At 38.7% G+C, this 15,527-nt stretch overlaps 1 protein-coding gene across 2 annotated transcripts in view; it reads right to left on the bottom strand.

Moving 5' to 3' along the window:
* Positions 1-15,527, bottom strand: part of HDGFL3 (HDGF like 3) — a 99,803-nt gene that overhangs the window by 32,317 nt on the left and 51,959 nt on the right. For both annotated transcript variants that reach the window (XM_025391602.1, XM_025391601.1), the window contains exons 3-5: positions 10,719-10,857; positions 10,228-10,386; positions 4,370-4,516 (exon numbers count right to left, since the gene is read on the bottom strand). In XM_025391602.1, coding sequence (XP_025247387.1) covers positions 4,370-4,516; positions 10,228-10,386; positions 10,719-10,857 — 445 coding nt within the window. The remainder of the gene's footprint in view (positions 1-4,369; positions 4,517-10,227; positions 10,387-10,718; positions 10,858-15,527) is intronic.

The raw sequence follows: 15,527 nt of genomic DNA, 5'->3' as shown, positions 1-15,527 counted from the left end.
CAGGTAAGAATTTCTACAAGCTCTCACCCCAAGTATCTACTTACCTGTATCTGTGCCCAAATACTCTGCCTTTCCTTCCAATTTAATGGATGAACCAAGGTAACCCCTCCAGATTGCACCAGATCTTATGCCTTCTTTCTTTCTTTTTTTTTGAGACAGAGTCTCGCTCTGTCGCCAGGCTGGAGTGCAGTGACATAACCTCGGCTCACTGCAACCTCTACTTCCCGGGTTCAAGCGACTCTAGTGCCTCAGCCTCCCGAATAGTTGGGACTACAGGAGCGCACCACCACACCCAGCCAATTTTTGTATTTTTAGTATGGTGTATTTTCACCATGTTGGCCAGGATGGTCTCGATCTCTTGAACTCATGATCCACCTGCCTTGGCCACCTAAAGCGCTGAGATTACAGGTGTGACCCACCGCGCCTGGCCCTACCTTTTTGCTTTCTAAAGGACACTGCTTCAGCAATTCTTTCTTACATTATCATTTTGTGATCATTTCTGACTTGGATTACTCTTACTAGCATATGTAAATTCTCTCATCAAGAAAAAAAGACCTTCCTTGAACTTCTATCCCAGATCATGACTATTAAATATTTGAAAACTAAAAGTAGGCAATTAGCCCTACATGATATCAGGACTCATTATAAAGCTACTGTAATTAAGAGAGTGTGGTATTGACCAATGGAACAGAATAGAGAAGCCAGAGAGAGACCTATGAATTTATGACAGATGCACTGCAGATCAGAGAGAAAAGGAAGGACAATGCAATAAATGGTGCTGGTTCAAGTGGTTATGCTTAAACAAGACAGAAAAATGCTAGCCATAAAAAGGAAAGTTTGATAAAGTTGACTACAATACAATAAAATTTAAAAAGTCTGTTCACTAAAAAATCAGAAAGAAATTGAATAGATAAGCCATAAACTCGGAGAGGATATCTGCAAGAAATGTGACGATCCATGTTAGTTAGAAGCCAGAATATGTAGAGAAGTCCTACAAATCAGTAAGAAATGAAATCCAATAGGAAAATGGGCAAAACCCAAAACAAGCACTGTACAGAAGAGAAAACATAGGTGGTCAATAAACATGAAAGGCAGCTCAACCTTATCATTAATCAGGGAATTATAACTTAGCACTATAATGACCATTTTATACTCACTATATTGGCAAGAATTAAAAAGCCTGACTATGCCAAGTTAATCACAGGGAACTCTTCTACACCTCTGGTAAGAATGTCCAACTACTAAGGAAAATAATGTGGCATTATCTTGTAAAGTTAAAATCCATCAACTCACAAGTCAGTATTTTCAATTCTAGTTACATATGCTAAATAAACTCGTGTACATGTATACTAGGAGACAGGCATGAGAATGCTCAGAGTCACACAGTTCATAATAATTGCAAAAAGTCAAATTGTAATACTTACAACTAATTTATAAGGTTACTCATAAAGATCCTTTATGAGCATTATAAATTTTAGGGAGTTGTTCATTATTATAAGAACTGCCGGGGGCCGGGCATGGTGGCTCACGCCTGTAATCCCAGCACTTTGGGAGGCTGAGGCGGGCAGATCACGAGGTCAGGAGATCAAGACCATCCTGGCTAACGGTGAAACCCCGTCTCTACTAAAAATACAAAAATATTAGCCGGGCGTGGTGGCGGGCGCCTGTAGTCCCAGCTACTCGGGAGGCTGAGGCAGGAGAATGGTGTGAACCTGGGAGGCAGAGTTTGCAGAGAGCCAAGATCGCACCACTGCACTCCAGCCTGGCAACAGAGCAAGACTCCATTTTGAAAAAAGAAAAAAAAATTGCAAAAAGCTGGAAACAACCCAAGAGACTGGATAAATAAGTTGTGGTATACCCACAAAACTGAATATTATACAGTAGTTAAAATAGACTACTGCTACACATAACCACATGAAGGAATCTTAGGAAAACAGTGCTGAGTGAATGTCGTAAGTTTTTAAAAAGCTAAAAATAAGCAAAATTAAACAATACACTGCTAAGTATACACCTATATGTTAGGTATGGGCTAACATTTTAAAAAGAAAAGGAAATAATACAACATTAGTGCTCATCTCTGGGTAGGAAGAGGGACTGGAAAGAATACATAAATAGATACAAGTTAATTGTGATGTTCTAGTTTTTAGGTTCAGCGGTAGGGTCACTTTATAGCTTTATAACCTTATATTTATATATATTATTTAGTATATAACAAATATATCATTAAAAATAGGCTCTTGCTTCCCACTTAAGCTCTTACTAGCTGTGTGATCCTAGGCCAATTCTTTCAGCCTCAGTTTCCCCAACTAAAAAGCAAAAGCAATACTTGCATCTACCTCCTGAAGTTTGTGTGAGGATTAAATGAGATAATGCATGCAGAGCACGCACAATATGTGCCACGCAGGTTACTGGTGCTAGCTAGTAGCAGCTATTATGTTCTAAGGTGCTTTCAAAAAGAAATGGTTTTATTAGTGGTTAGAACAATGAATCTACAATGCATAGGATATACAGAATGAAAACGTCATCAGTAAAGTTGAAATCATGTGAATGGATAAGATGAACACAAGAAGTTGTGGAGTAGAAGTGTGCCAAGTCAGACTGAAGAAAGGAGCCCTAGAAAGAGACTAAGAAGGAACAGGGAGAGGAAGCAGAAGAGATTGGTAACCTGGAAGAAAATTCAGGAGGAGAAATGTCTAATGGAATTAAATTTTGTAGAGGTGAAAACGAAGACTAAACGAGACATTGGATTGGGCAAGAAGAGGATCACTAGGAACCTTTACAAGAGGAATTTCAATGAAGTGGTCAAAGAAGAAATAAGAGTGCAATGGGTTAAGTCATGAGGAGGAGGAGAGGAAATGGAGACTGGGAGAAAAGATCATTATTTTTACGAAGTTTAGAGATGAAGGGAAACGTGAAAAGGGTAGAATATAAGATTGAAGGGAGGTATTGTCAAGATCAAGGGAGACCTTAGGCTGTTTATAGGCAGAGGGGAAGGAGCCAGCGGAAAAGAAGATGTAGTACAGAAGAAGGGGACAAATGACTGGGTGTGCTTTGGAGAAAACAGGAGGAGATACTATTCTGAACCATGACAATAGACAGATGTAAATTAGTGCTTCTCAGACTTTCATTTGCATATGAATTACTTGGGGTTGAGTTAAAATGTAGATTGATTCAGAATCTGGAGTCTGGGGCAGGTCTGAGATTCTGCATTTCTAACAAGCTCCCACATAATGTTGATGCTACTGGTTCACTGACCACACTCTGAGTATTAAGGGGGTAGGACAACTCTTCCTTTGTCATGAGAAGTGCATCTAGAAATAAGTTTGGTAGTAAAGGGAAGAGAAATTGTTGGAGTTGTTGCTATTTGCATGTTGAAGCTACCTGACATATAGGTAGCAGGTGGAATAAAGAGAAAATCAAGTGAGCCAGGTGTTCAAGTTCTCAGTGACTGTTAGCAGGTATATGTCCCTGGGAAGGCTGCTGGCAAAAGCAGTGATAGAGGACTACTTATTAGAGAAAAGTCAAGAGGATGAAGATAAGCAGAGGACAGAGTAGGGCTGACCTGGGTGAGAGGAATAAGAGAACAATCAGAATCATAATACTTTGGGAGTAATTATAGATAACTGGGATGAAGGAAGAAAAGAGTTGAGAGGTAAACAGGACTGACATGAATAGGCAAGAACTCAGCTGAAACCAGATAAATTTCTTAGGTCATTATTTTTAAATGATTTAACATTGTCTAACCAGTCTTCATAGAGGATAAAATGCAATGGGGGCAAAATTTGCCTTCACTAACAGTTTTTTCCAAAGGTGGACTTACCTGTGCTTTGAAGTTAACAAAGGTTAACAAAAGTTATGAAGAGTCAACATAGACAAATTTGTCCCTGGGGGTATTTTAAATATCAATATTCAAACATTGTTTGCATTTTTAAAGTCCTCATGGGCACACTGAATTACACATTGCTTCTGGGAAAGAAGCAGCAGTACATAATACTCTATTTTGAACATGCCATTGATTTTGTGATAAAAGAAATACAACTGTTGAATTTTGAGGTGGCATTTCATAATTTCAGTATTTCACATTGTACTTTAAAAAGACTCTAAAGTTGCTAAAATTAGTATACAGAATAATAGACCTGTTCATAGAGTTCCAAATTGACAGGCAGGTGTAATTCTCACTTGGCTCTTTTGTTCTCAGACTCTAAGAATTAAATTGATTATATTAAAGAGCTGAGCGGATGCATATAATAGGCTGAGAATACTTCTCCATTTATTAACACAATGTTTACTAATGTTGACATATTAATGCTGAATCTGAAGCAAAATGTCTTCTAATAGAAGGTAACAGAAATCATAAGCACATCCTTACCCCTTCACTCGTTTTCTGCAAGTCTGAAGTTGTGTTTCTTGTGTCATTGCCCGCATCTCCACCCTCAGAGCTGCTTTTGTTTTCCTCTTCTTTGCAGTCTTTGTCATCTTCATCTCCTGGAGATTTCCGGGACTGTTTAGAGGATTTCTAAATGTTCAGACAAGTTAAATATTATAGTCAAACCCAGAAATCCAAATGTACAAGTAAGAGACGCAGAAATAGCTGACTTGCATCTAGTCTTGGTGGTTGATAGAGGATATACTGACACAACATGCAGTATGCCAAGGCTCAGCTAGGTGACACTGGACAAATCATTTCACCTCATTGTGCCTCAGTTTAACTAGCTGGAAAGGAAGCAGAAATGGGCTAGATGACCTCTTAGTTATTTCCAGCAATGTGATATTAAAAGCAGAAAATGAAGATTAATGTACCCAGAATACTGTCGATGAATAAATACAGCTGGAAGGATACCACCTTAAGAAGGCTACAGAACTGGAAGGTACCCTAAAGGTCATCTTGTCCTCCCCATCATTTTATGGTAGTGGAAATTGAAAGAAGTGAGGCGAACTATCCAAGAGAATATACAGATATTCATGCTGAACACCTCTTGAAGTTGTTTGGCTAGTGGGATACCCAGAATCATCTTGACAAAACTGTTTGATATAAACTATTCTTTTCAATTATGGAGAGTTATTTAAGAACTCAAGGCTATAATGGTGAACCAGTCCTTTTTCCTTGTCATTTTGCATTTGAAAACAAGATGAACTCTAGAGGAAGATGAAAATACAATTAGTTTGCCTCAAGAGTTGCTTGGCAGCATAGCATTAAAATTATAGAAAGCTGGCCCCAATTATGCACCTTAAGAAAGTAAAATATAGTGTTTTTCTACACTTCCTCTTTGAGACATTTTAAGAATCTTCAGGCACATTGCAAGTAAGAGGTAAGGCAAAACTGATTTTGCCAAGTTACTTCTGGTCTTCCAGAAACGAATGAGCAAACTGAAGCTTCTTCAGATAATCAGTTTTTTAAAATGCCATTTTCAAAGAGAAAACATGGTGGCTCGTGCCTGTAATCCCAGCACTTTGGGAGGCTGAGGTGGGTGGATCACCTAAGGTCAGGAATTTGAGATCAGCCTGGCCAACATGGCAAAACCCTGCCTCTACTAAAACTACAAAAATTAACTGGAGTCAGGCACGGTGGCTCATGCCTTTCATCTCAGCACTTTGGGAGGCCGAGGTGGGCAGATCATCTGAGGTCAGGGGTTTCAGACCATCCTGGCCAACATCGGTGAAACCCCGTCTCTACTAAAAATACAAAATTAGCTGGGTGTGGTGGTGGGCAGCCTGTAATCCCAGCTACTTGGGAGGCTGAGGCAGGAGAATCACTTGAACCTGGGAGGTGGAGGTTGCAGTGAGTGGAGATTGTATCACTGCACTCAACCCTGGGTGACAGAGTGAGACTATTTCAAAAAAACAAAAAACAAAAAAAGAGAAAACATCATCTAGCTGTGTGGCAGAATATATAATTAAACTGTTTCTATTTTACTTAACTGAAACTACCAGCCAAGCCCAAAATGTCAGTTTAAAATGTGAGTTTTACTTTTTACATGAAGGGAAACAGGGATTTAATAATATAAATGTGGAGTATTTCAAGTGAAGATCAAGAATGACAACAGTAAAAGTGAAAAGCTTTCTCCTTATAGTATAATTGTTAAAATGTAGCAACTGCTTTACATAGTAATTTTCAAATAATAGTCCTCCGTAGGCAGTTCTTGTTTTTGAGAAGGAGTCTCACTCTGTTGCCCAGGCTGGAGTGCAGTGGCGCTATCTCAGCTTACTGCAAGCTCTGCCTCCCAGGTTCACAACATTCTCCTGCCTCAGGCTCCTGAGTAGCTGGGACTACAGGCACCCACCACCATGCCTGGCTAAGTTTTTTGTATTTTTAGTAGAGACGGGGTTTCACCGTGTTAGCCAGCATGGTCTCCATCTCCTGACCTTGTGATCTGGACGCCTCGGCCTCCCAAAGTGCTGGGATTACAGGTGTGAGCCACTGTGCCCGGCCCCCAGTAGTTCTTATAATAACGAACAACTCCCTAAAATTTATAATGCTCATAAAGGATCTTTATGAGTAACCTTATAAATTAGTTTATAAGTATTACAATTTGGCATGTATTTGAGATATACAGAACAGAATTAGGGCATTACTAAAGTTTTATTAATGAGTCACAACATTCAGTATTCTGTGAAGAAATCTGGCCGCTAAGCTCTATTCGGTAACCTTGAAAAGTTCTTCAGATTACTGAAACTCCTGTAATTTTGGAGAAGGACTCTGTTTCATCAGTGTGGTCTTAAATTGGTTGTGTGTTTGATTTTCGCTTTTTTTTTTTTTTTTAACTAAAATTACTGGTTTATCAACGCCAGTTTAGTTTGTTGTGAGCCTCTCATTAGTCCTATTGTATATAGTAAATAATTTGTACACAAAATATTTTTGACCTATAATTCTCCAGTATCTGTTATGACTCAAATATGAATAATCCATAGCCTTACTGCTAAAGAGAGAAGACATATAATCTCCCTCAAATCTGCTATAGTATGACTTTTCATTATGATTACTGAGCGTTTTCCTTAGAAAACTGAAATTAGGTGAGGTAGAGGAGACAGGTGTGGGGCCTTTCCTTCTACCCAACTGGAATGTAGCAAAAAAAAGTTTGAGAGCCATGAATTTTCCATGCAAAGGAAGACTATTCAACTCTAAGTAATAGACATAAAGAAAAACTGGCTGGGCACAGTGGCTCACACCTGTAATCCCAGCACTCTGGGAGGTTGAGGCAGGCAGACTGTTTGAGCTCAGGAGTTTGAGACCAGCCTGGGCAACAAGATAAAAATCTGGTCGCTACTAAAAATGAAAAAAAAAAAAAAAAAAAAAAAAGCTGTGTGTGGTGGTTGGTGCACGACTGTAGTCCCAGCTACTGGGGAGGCTGAGGTGGGAGCGTAGCTTGAGCCCAGCGGGCAGAAGTTGCAGTGAGCTGAGATTGCACCACTGCACTCCAGCCTGGGTGACAGAGCAAGACCCTGTCTCAAAAAAAAGAAAAATAAAAAAAAGGAAAAATCACCGTATTTGTTTTTTAAAAATGAAGCAATTGGGAAGCCAAAGTGAACAATGAAGTTACGCTAGGTGAGTGGTTCTCTAAATGTGGTTCCCAGATAGTAGGATCAGCCTCACCTGGAAATTTGATTCCTAGACCCCACCCTAGACCTTCTGAAACAGAAATTCTGGGGATGGGGTTCACAATGTTTCTATTTTACTTAACTGAAACTACCAACCAAGCCTAAAATGTCACGTTAAAATGTGGTGATTTTTACTTTTTACAAGAAGGGAAAACAGGGATTTAATGATACAAATGTGGAGTGTTTCCAGTTAAGATCAAGAATGATAGTAAAAGTAAAAAACTTTTTGTTCTCCTAAAAAATATAGTATAACTATTAAAAGTGGCAAGCTTGTCAAACAATGTAAGCTTGTCTTTATAAGCCTTCCATGTAATTCTAAAACATGTAACAGTTTGAGAACCATTATGCTAGGTTATTTCATTGATATTAAAAATAAAAAGCTATTCTTCTTTTTTCCTTTTGAGACAGGGTCTCACTCTGTTTCCCAGGCTGGAGGGCAGTGGCATGATCATGGCTGACTACTCGCCTGGACCTCCTGGACTCCTGCGATCCTTCCACCTCAGCCTCCCAAGTAGCTGGACTACAGGTGTGAGCAATCACTCCCGGCTAATTTTGTTTATTACTTGTGGAGATAAGGTCTCACTATATTGCCCAGGCTGGTCTCAAACTCCTGGGCTCAAGAGATCCACTTGTCTCAGCCACTCAAAGTGTTGGGATTACCAGTATGAGCCATTGTGCCCAGCCAAAAGGCTATTCAATGATCATGAAGTTGTAATCTTCAAGGAAAGCAAAGGAAACGATCCCTTAATTTAAAATAGACAAACATTAGTAAGCTAAGTGTGTCTTTACCCTTTCTCTGCTTTAAATTTTAAGTCCACCCAGGTGGAGCCCCATTACTTCTGGTCTTTCTAATAAGCAATAAAATAATGGTATTTAAAAGCCACATATCCACACTATTAAATGCCTAGGCAACATTAGGTAGCTTAAATAATTTAGGGTTGCACAACACATTAGGTGGAAGCTCAGCAGGCAATCGTAAATTAAGTAAAATCAATTCAAGTAGGTGTTTAAATGAAGTTCAAAATGCTAAAACAAATTCAGCTTAAAAAATAATTGCAATGGAAGATAAAGTCTGACAAAGAAAATTCTAATTACTTTGTTGTCATTTGCAAACTTTATCCCCATCCAAGGCAATCACATGTTTTTCATTAGGTACACAGGAAATAATGCTGCATTCACACAATTCTGCCTGTATGCCAGTTGGGTAGTTGGGAAAGATTTTATATACTGCCAAAATAAAATGCTGGTAGTCTAATAAACTCTAGGTACTTGTTTTTAGAGTTTCCTAAGTATATTCAGCCACTAAATACCAGAATTTAAATAGAAGTAATTTATCCAGGTATTCAATTATATGACAGACCAATTATAGTGAAACCTGTACCAATCTCTGGTCTTCAAGGATCCATTTATCTTGCTTTCAGTTTCTAAAAGGTGAATAATTTTCACAATCTCAGAGTTCTTTCAATTGTATTTCTGAATTACCACATGAAAAAACCTAGACTTTCAATTTGTAAATCTAGGATCATGTCATTCCTCTGTTTAAAACCTTCAAGTATTGTTAGATTTGGAATAAAATCCAAATTTCTCATTATGGCCTACAAGTCTGCATTATTAGGCCTTTGCCAGCCTTTCCCCCTTGGTCATGATTCCCCAGCCACACCTTCTTTCAATACAGGAAAAACATGCTAAACTCTTCCCTGTCTCAGAGCTTTGCTGCTACATTCCTTTCCCTCTGCCATATATGGCTGCTTCTCCCACTCTCTTCTTTCAGGTCTCAGCATAAACTACACGTTTTCAGAAAGCCCTGGTCACCCTATCTAAAATAGGGGACCTATTTTAGGTCCCCCTGCTCCCACTGAATTCCTTCACACCCTTTCACAATTTATTATTTACATGATCACTGTGTGCTACCCCCACTCTCTATTGTACTATAATTTATGTGAAGGCAGGAATGGAGTTGCTCACCACTGTATACCTAGTCTGGTGTCTGGAATAGACTAGGTGATCAGGAAATAAAAGAACTGAATAAATAAAGAGCCAAAGTACATTCTTTGAAGCAGAATGTCAAGTAAAAATATATCTTTTTAGTCATGTCACATAGTAATGTTTTGGTCAGTGACAGACCACATACACAAAGCCTAGATGTGTGATAGGCTGAACCACCTAGGTTTGTGAAAGTATACTCTATATTGTTTGCACAATGACAAAATTGCCTAATGATGCATTTCTTAGAACCCCATAGTTAAGTTTCATGTGATGCATTTATACATATAGTACATAGACATAGTCTTGAATTATATTGTGTCTCCTACATTTCTCAATTCTTTAGAGCTTGTCCGGAGGTTATTGTAGGAGGCAAAGCTACTCATATAGCCTTAACTAAAGAACAGTCCCCCTCCAACTAAAAAGGTGGTATTTTCAGGGCCAAATCAGCCCTAAAGAGTCAATAGTCAGATCGCTCTAATATCTAAGGTTACCTGACTTCCCTCTGCTGTATTTTGTCTCTAAAGGCAGAGGCTCCATAGAATTTAGTATTTTTTCTATGTACCCAATAAACACATGGAAAATAATCTAAAACTGTTTAATGAAAATGCATGTAACATTAATAACAACGGGAAGCTTCTTAGTAACCTTTGAAGTATATGACTTTTTCCGTTTTGAGCCTGCTTTTTCATTCTTTCTTTTGCCTTTTCCATCTTCTTCTACTCTATCACCTTCTTCCTCACTGCTTGCATCTGCAGTATTTCCACCTTCTCCCTCAGTTTCTGAAGAGCTCTGTTGCTGAATTGCCTAAGAAATAATAAAATATTAGCTCATTACATTTTTGAAAAAATAGCAAAGAACAAACACTGAAAAGAACTACTCTGTTTTAATTTGAAAGGGTACCACTTACTTGGAAGACTGTGAAAAACAAAGGGCTGTCAAACTGAATTTTCCAATGGACACTTGATCTGAACCCTTCTGATTAAGAATTACATTTAATCCAAAAAGCTATTGGAGTCAAAAAGAATTCTGACTTCAAGGTAACTACTATTAGTAGAAAGGACATATAAGAAAGATCTGAAAGAGTATTAAAACCAAAGAAATGAGATATAGCAAGTGACAACGAAGTAAACCATTACCTGGTATCCAGTAAACTTTACTCCTGGGTTATTTTCTATTTCCCACAATCCTTCATTAAATCCTTTCCGTTTGTTTGACTTTCCAAACTTGTCTTTGTACTCCTTATATGGAAAAAGGTCTTTGGGACCTAGAAATGCACTGTAGAGATATATTAGAAATATAATTGACACACTGACCTTCAGAGGTAAGATATTTTAAATATCAGTATCAATGAAGATGTCAGAGCATATCATAGCAAACAAATGTAAAGTACATACACACCCTTCAAGTTAGGCACATATTACAAGGTGTTTTAGACACATACTTCAAGGCAGAAAAAATGGATAGTTAAGCCTACAGCCACCTGAATTGTGCTACTTTGATTTTAAATTATCAATACCTTCATTTAAAAACCAATTTTTAGTTACATAATTAGAACTAAATATGTCTACTTTGGCCACTTAAATCATCATCTTAAACTAAGATTCATCTATGCTAATGTTACCATAGGTAAGGGTTTTATGAAATTCACAGTAAAAATATAAATACTAGAATGAAAAAAAGATTTTAACTCTCTATATAGTACTTCCCCACTTAACTGTGGTTTTGCCTTCTGTGGTTTTAGTTACCCATGGTCAACTGTGGTCCAAATATAGTCAGTGGAAAATAAACAATTCTTAAGTTTTAATTATTACACCCCTCTGAGTAGTGGGATAAAATCTCACGCCCACTCCATCCCACCTGGGACATAAATCATCCCTTTGTCCAGCATATCCATCATATTTGCACTACCTGCCCACTAGTTACTTAGTAGCTATCTCTGTTATCAGATGGAAAAATCATAGTATATATAGGGTTCATACTATCCATGGTTTTAGGCATCCAATGGAGGTCTTGGAATGTATCCCCTACAGATAAAGCAGGTACTACTGTATTACGGTAGTATATTTATTCACTATTATTTCTTTCTTTTTTTCTGAGATGGAGTTTTGCTCTTGTTGCCCAGGCTGGAGTGCAATGGTGTGATCTCAGCTCACTGCAACCTCCATCTCCCGGGTTCAACCGATTTTCCTGCCTCAGCCTTCCAAATCTGGGATTACAGGCATGCTCCACCACACCCGACTAATTTTGTATTTTTAGTAGAGACGCGGTTTTGCCACATTGGTCAGGCTGATGTTGAACTCCTGACTTCAGGTGATCCGCCTGCCTTGGCCTCCCAAAGTGCTGGGATTATAGGCATGAGCCACCGTGCCTGGCCTATTATTTCTATAAATTAAAAAATCATGTTAGTGTTTAATGAGGCACTAAGTAAGGAAAAAATTAGAAGTGACAAAGCAGATAGACTCTTATCCAATTTTAACCACATCCTAAATCAATCATAACCAAGAAAAAAAAAAAAAAAGAAATTAGAACAAATTCTGAGTCTAATAGATAGATCTGAGCATTCAAATCAGAGTCTTTAGCATTAGGCCACAGTTCTGGCTGACACCCCTAGAGCTTACTTTTCAAACTGAGATTCACATATTCCTTCATTCGACAACACTGATTGAACATTTGTTAATACAATGTGTCAGGCACTATTCCAGAGGAGCTACAGGGAACAAAGAGACAAACATCTCTGTTTTCTTGGAGCATATGTTATAGTGGCAGGGGTGGGGGCTTGGACAATAGAAAGATAAATAAAATATATAGTATGTGTGCTAAAAAAAAAAAAAGCAGAGAAGGATGGGAAGAATAGGAGGTGGATTTTATTATTACAGATACACAGATCAAGGAAGGCAAAGGGAACAGCTAAGTACAGAACAAAGAAAGTGAAGGAACAACTGATGCAGTTACCTGGAGAAGAAAAGAACAGGTTGAAGAAAGAGCAGTACAAAGTCCCTGAGGTGGGAGAGGAAGAGTGCCTCATAAGTTTGAGAAACAGAAGAGGTCAGTGTGGCCAGAGTGAAATGAGTGACACACTCATTTCTGGACGACCAGTGTGAGAGAGGTTAACAGAATGGGGGCACAGATTATTTAGGGCCTTGAGGGCCACTATAAAGGCTTTGAGTGAGATGGGAAGCCATTAAAGGTTTTGAGAAGAGACGTGGCAATTTATGTTTTAATAGGATAACTTTGGCTGCTGTACTGAAAACAGACTGAAGACTTAGTTGCTACAGTAGAAGCAGGGAGACTAATTAGAAGGCTTCTGAAGTAATGATGGTGACTTGAACCAGGGTGTAAACAGTACTGTTGGTAAGAAGTGGTCAGATCCTGAATTCATTCTCAAGAAAGAGCATCAAGATTTGTTGATGGGCTGGATATGGCATATGTGAGAAAGGGTGGAGGAGTTGAGGATAGCTCCAAGGTTTTTTTGCTTTTGTTTTTTTGTTTTTTTTTTTGAGACACAGTCTCACTTTGTCGCCAGGCTGGAGTGCAGTGGCGCAATCTCGGCTCACTGCAACCTTGGACTCCCTGGTTCAAGCGATTCTTCTGCCTCAGCCTCCCGAGTAGCTGGGATTGCAGGCATGTGTCACCATGCCCAGCTAAGTTTTGTATTTTTAGTAGAGACAGGGTTTCACCATGTTGGCCAGGATGGTTTTGATCTCCTGACCTCATGATCCGCCCACCTCGGCCTCCCAACGTGCTGGCATTACAGCCGTGAGCCACCGCGCCCGGCCATCTCCAAGGTTTTAGACTGAGAAATAAGACGGAGTTGGTATTTACCAAAATTGAAATATTTTGGGGGGGAACAATATTTGGGGGCAAAAAACTCAGTTTTGAATTTAAAATCCAAAATTTAAAATCCAGTTAAGACATCCAAGTGAAGATGTCAGGCAGCTGGAGAGAGGACTCTGGAGTAGAGGGGAAAGGTGTAAGCCAGAGATGTAAATTTGGAAATTATCAGTAAAGAGAAGATACTGAAAACTTTCAGACGAGAGGTTAACAGTTTACTACTGATCTCTGTAAATTCCATTTTCTGCCTGGGTCTCAGTGTTGATCCCTCGCATTGTCCAGCTGATCAAAAACTTCAAGTTCATTAAAACACCTGGGTAAGCTTGCTGACCCCAGAGCGGTTTAAGAAGCACCAAACTTTTCCTTAGTATTCACCTTTCATTGCTCAGTCAGCATGATTCCACCTCATTGAACCCAGAAATAATTTGTTACATTACTGGACATCTTAATAAAAAAAAGTCAAAGTCTTGCCTGATAAACTGAACACAATAAATGGACTTTGTGTATGGCAACTTCACTTTTAGAGGAATTTGTCATGAATTATTAGACACTAGCTTTTGACCTTCCCCAGTCTTTGACACTATGCTTAAGAAATAACTGTGGGCTAAGGTGCCTGGTATTCACATCAGCTACTTGATGCTAACCAGAGCTTGCCGATACTTATTTTTTTGGGCAGGGGGGAAAGGGTCTCTCACTGTAGCTTTGGCTTCCAGGCTCAAGTGATCCTCCCACCTCAGCCTCTTAAGTAGCTAGGACTACAGCCACCATGCCTGGCTAATGTTATTTTTTGTAGAGACAGGATCTCACTATATTGCCCAGGCTAGTCTCGAACTCCTGAGCTAAAGTCATCCTCCCGCCTTGGCCTCCCAAAGTGCTGGTATTAGACGCATGAACCACTGCACTCAGCTGCCTATACTGTAATAATGCCACAAGAGTCAGGGCTAATGGTCATTATTTTTTGACGAAAGAGTTAACAATTTTTGCCTTCTTTATTTTTATCTTGTCCCACTTTTGGATACCACTTTTGTATGTACGAGATGGATGTCTTCATGCTACAGAGAACAGAAAGCATTCTTTTTATGAATAAATGATACATTTTTACTAGCATTCCGCAGGAATGACTTTAACTGACAACTGGTCATATTAGCTACTACTGGCAAGAGGGAGCCTGAATGAACTATTCTAAAACAAGTTGTAATTTTTTGATAAACAACCCTGTTTTTTCTGGATTACAGATGATTGTATAAATCAAATCCTCTCTCAATTGGTTAACTGCATATGTTTTAAAATTTTTTAAGCGTAGAAAAGAAAATACATTTTTTCAAAGCTAAATGCACTGAGGATGACATATTTTTCCATGTTAAGGATTCCTTGAAAATTGTCTAGACTAAAACTACTGGGTTTATGTTACACGAAGCAGAAGAACTTGGGGTTCCAGTCACCTATGTCAGAATAAGAACAGATTCAAAATCATGTTCTGAGGAAAATTCTGGTCCTGCCTAGGGTACTCCTGTAGCTGAACCAAACATAGCCTTCTTGTTAAGCTCACACCACTTTTCACATATCTCCCCTGCATCATTTAACTAATTTTAATTTAATCAACAGCTATTTTTTAAACACCTACTATGGGCCAGGCACTGTGTTAAGCACTGTGTAAGTAAGAGTAAGAAACACTGACATAATTTCTGCCTTTGGAGAGGGTGAACATTCATACTTGCTATGGCAAGTATAATCTCAGGTTTACGGACACCCAATACTTAGTAACTAAGTTCAACAGAACCAATGTTATGACAGGTTTTTTGAAGTTCATTCTCCCCCAGGTATTTTTAAATCTGCCTCTGGATGATCAAACCAGCAAAAAATCACATATGGACTACAGTACAACCAGATCACTTGGAGATGGGTTCTAAAAAAATCAAACCAATGGTACAAAAACAAAATGGGGAGGGGGAAATAAGGAAAATGCAAAAATATGCATCATAGAGCCCTATGCATTTATTATAGGTAAAACTTATTTCTAAGCTTTCTAGAAACCTCTCTAAGGAGGAAAACATGATCAGTTGCATAGTCCATAATGTCTATTACATAAAAATAATATAAAAGTAAATAAAACT

The sequence above is a fragment of the Theropithecus gelada genome, chromosome 7b (assembly GCF_003255815.1).
Source record: "Theropithecus gelada isolate Dixy chromosome 7b, Tgel_1.0, whole genome shotgun sequence".
NCBI lineage: Eukaryota > Metazoa > Chordata > Mammalia > Primates > Cercopithecidae > Theropithecus > Theropithecus gelada.
This window is presented reverse-complemented; position numbering and strand designations above follow the sequence as displayed.